Here is a 2266-nt window from a genome sequence, read left to right on the forward strand (position 1 = left end):
AGAGGTAGGAAACTTTCTGAAGTCCAAAGTGTCTTCCTCGGAATGGGAATAAGAGGATCCAAGTTGGGGCACCAAGTAGCATATGTTGAAGGAGTTATGCCAGAAGGTGGGGCTAGGACTTCTAGTCAAGAAGATTAGGTCGGGTTTTGGAAGTGGAAGGGGAAAGCAAACTGAAGGAGTCAGGTGCTGTCAACTCTATAGCACCTGAAAGTTTAAGCCACTTCTGCTCTGCCTGCCCCTGTCCATGCTCCTGCCCTCCTTTGCCCACTGAATCAGGCATCAGGGTCCCCCTACCCCATTGTCTTCCCAGGCCCCAGGGTTCCAAACTGTGGCTCACTTCAGCCTTTTATTCTATTTGTCCATCAAATCTCTTGTCCATGATAGTCAGTTTGGGGGCCCCTCCTGGGCAGCCCCCTGAACATTTTATAAAATAGTTCCCTGCCCACTCTGGCATGTCTAGCAGTCCCCACCCCATTGCGAACCCCTCCCCATGCACACACACAGTGTTCATTGCTCCCACTCCATCTCTCCTTAGCCTTCGGCCCAGGGCCAGACTCTCCCTCCAGGAGTGAGACTAGGAGAGGGGGGTCAGCTCTCAGGGGTTGGGGGGTCTTGGCCAACCCCTCCAGCAGCCCTCTGCAGCATGTCCAGGGCCTCCCAGAAGAAATCCTTCTGTGCAGCCATCAAGGGCATCCAACCCACGATCTCCTTCATTTTTTCCATGCGGTCCTGCAACGTGGGGCAACTGTGGATCTGGCTGAGGTACTCCTCACAGGCCTGAGCTGTCCCCCCAGGGTCCTGGGGTGCTACGGACCCTGGGTCAGGCTCAGGAGTCCCTACCACCCTGCTGGCTGGTAGGTCTCGATAGGCGGGATGGTGCTCAATGTCATGGCTGGACAGCATATAGAGACACTCTCTGGTAGAGCAGAGGGAGCAAGCACACAAAGGGACCTTGAAGAAGAGAAAAGGCGTGTCTGAGTGAGGCCTTCACTGAGGGGTTCCCACGAAGCCCAGCTGTTGTGCTCCGCCCTCTCAGACCAGCCCTGAGCCATCAAGTGAGCTGAGTCCCAAGGTTATGTGAAGTCAGAGAGGGCCAGCAGGATCTGTTAAGGGCGAGAACCAGGAGCCATGGTGCCTAGCAGGAAAGGGAGGTGGGTGGTGCTAAGGAAATGGGGTCCCTGGGTCTCTGGAGGAGCCCCAGCTACAGTCCTATGGGATACCTGCCCTCCCTGGTTTCCCACATGCCTGACCCTGTTCTGACCTTGACATGGAGCTTGACGAAGGAGGCACTCCCTTTAGGCCAGCCAGGGAGGCGGCCTCCAGCCCCACAGCCGCAGCCCAGCAGCTCCTTGCTGAAGTCCGAGCCCTGGCTCAGCACCAAGGAGTGATTGAGGCCACACCACAGGGCAATGGGGCGTTGCAGATAATGCACCTGAGGACACAGGGCCAGAGTCCCTAAGAAAGGAGCACCAAGGGACTGGGGGCCCAGGTTGGAGAAGTGTGACAGGAAGGCTCAGGGAAACTACGAAAGGGACAAAATGAGACTCAGGATATCTACTCCTACCCCCAAGGAGGTCTGACCTGCTGAATGCAGACCAGCAGCAATCTCTCCCTCCTAAAAATATGGCATGACCATCTTTCCATGTCTATAAAATATACTCCTACATTATTACTGTCACCATTAATGACCCCCTCCTGTTTGAAACTTCCTGTGCCTATGCTGCTGGGACATGGCATTTGAGGGTGTGCCTCCTGTCTCAGTGACAACTTTTCCATTCCCCCTGCCTACAATGGCTGCTCTAGTCCAGGTTTGCTCTTCTATCTCTAATTTTGTTATTTCAACCTTTTTCCAACTTGGAATCGAACTGCCAGCAAGACATTTCCACTTTAATGTTTTATTCCCACTACAAAAAAGTCCAAATTCATGTTCTTTCCTCAAAGCGGCATCTCCTTTCCAACTCACATGTTTGTTGCTGATACCATTTTTCTTCAAGAGTCCTATTGCCAGAAGCCACCTGCCTTTGTCCTATACCCCTCTGCTCACATCTAATCAGTTTCTGGGGCTTGTTTATTTTCTTTTGAAACATCTCATGTATCTATTCCTTTCCATTCTCACTGCCACTATACCAGCCCCAGGCCCTTGTGCTGCGGTCACTCAACAGCCTCCCAATGGGCTTCTCACTCAAAGCCTCCTCTGAACTCCAGCCAGCTGACCTCTTCTCAGTCACCCATGGGGGTTGCCTTCTCCTGCTCCAGAACCCACAAT

At 53.2% G+C, this 2266-nt stretch overlaps 1 protein-coding gene across 1 annotated transcript in view; it reads right to left on the reverse strand.

Moving 5' to 3' along the window:
• Positions 1-332: 332 nt before the first annotated feature.
• FBXO24 (F-box protein 24) overlaps positions 333-2266 on the reverse strand; it is a 9792-nt gene continuing 7858 nt past the window's right edge. Inside the window, 2 exon segments of the mRNA XM_006918616.3 lie at positions 333-951; positions 1262-1432. Of these exon segments, the coding sequence (XP_006918678.1) occupies positions 589-951; positions 1262-1432 (534 nt within the window). The 3' untranslated portion in view covers positions 333-588.

This window comes from Pteropus alecto, unplaced genomic scaffold (genome assembly GCF_000325575.1).
Source record: "Pteropus alecto unplaced genomic scaffold, ASM32557v1 scaffold68, whole genome shotgun sequence".
NCBI classification, from domain to species: Eukaryota; Metazoa; Chordata; class Mammalia; order Chiroptera; family Pteropodidae; genus Pteropus; species Pteropus alecto.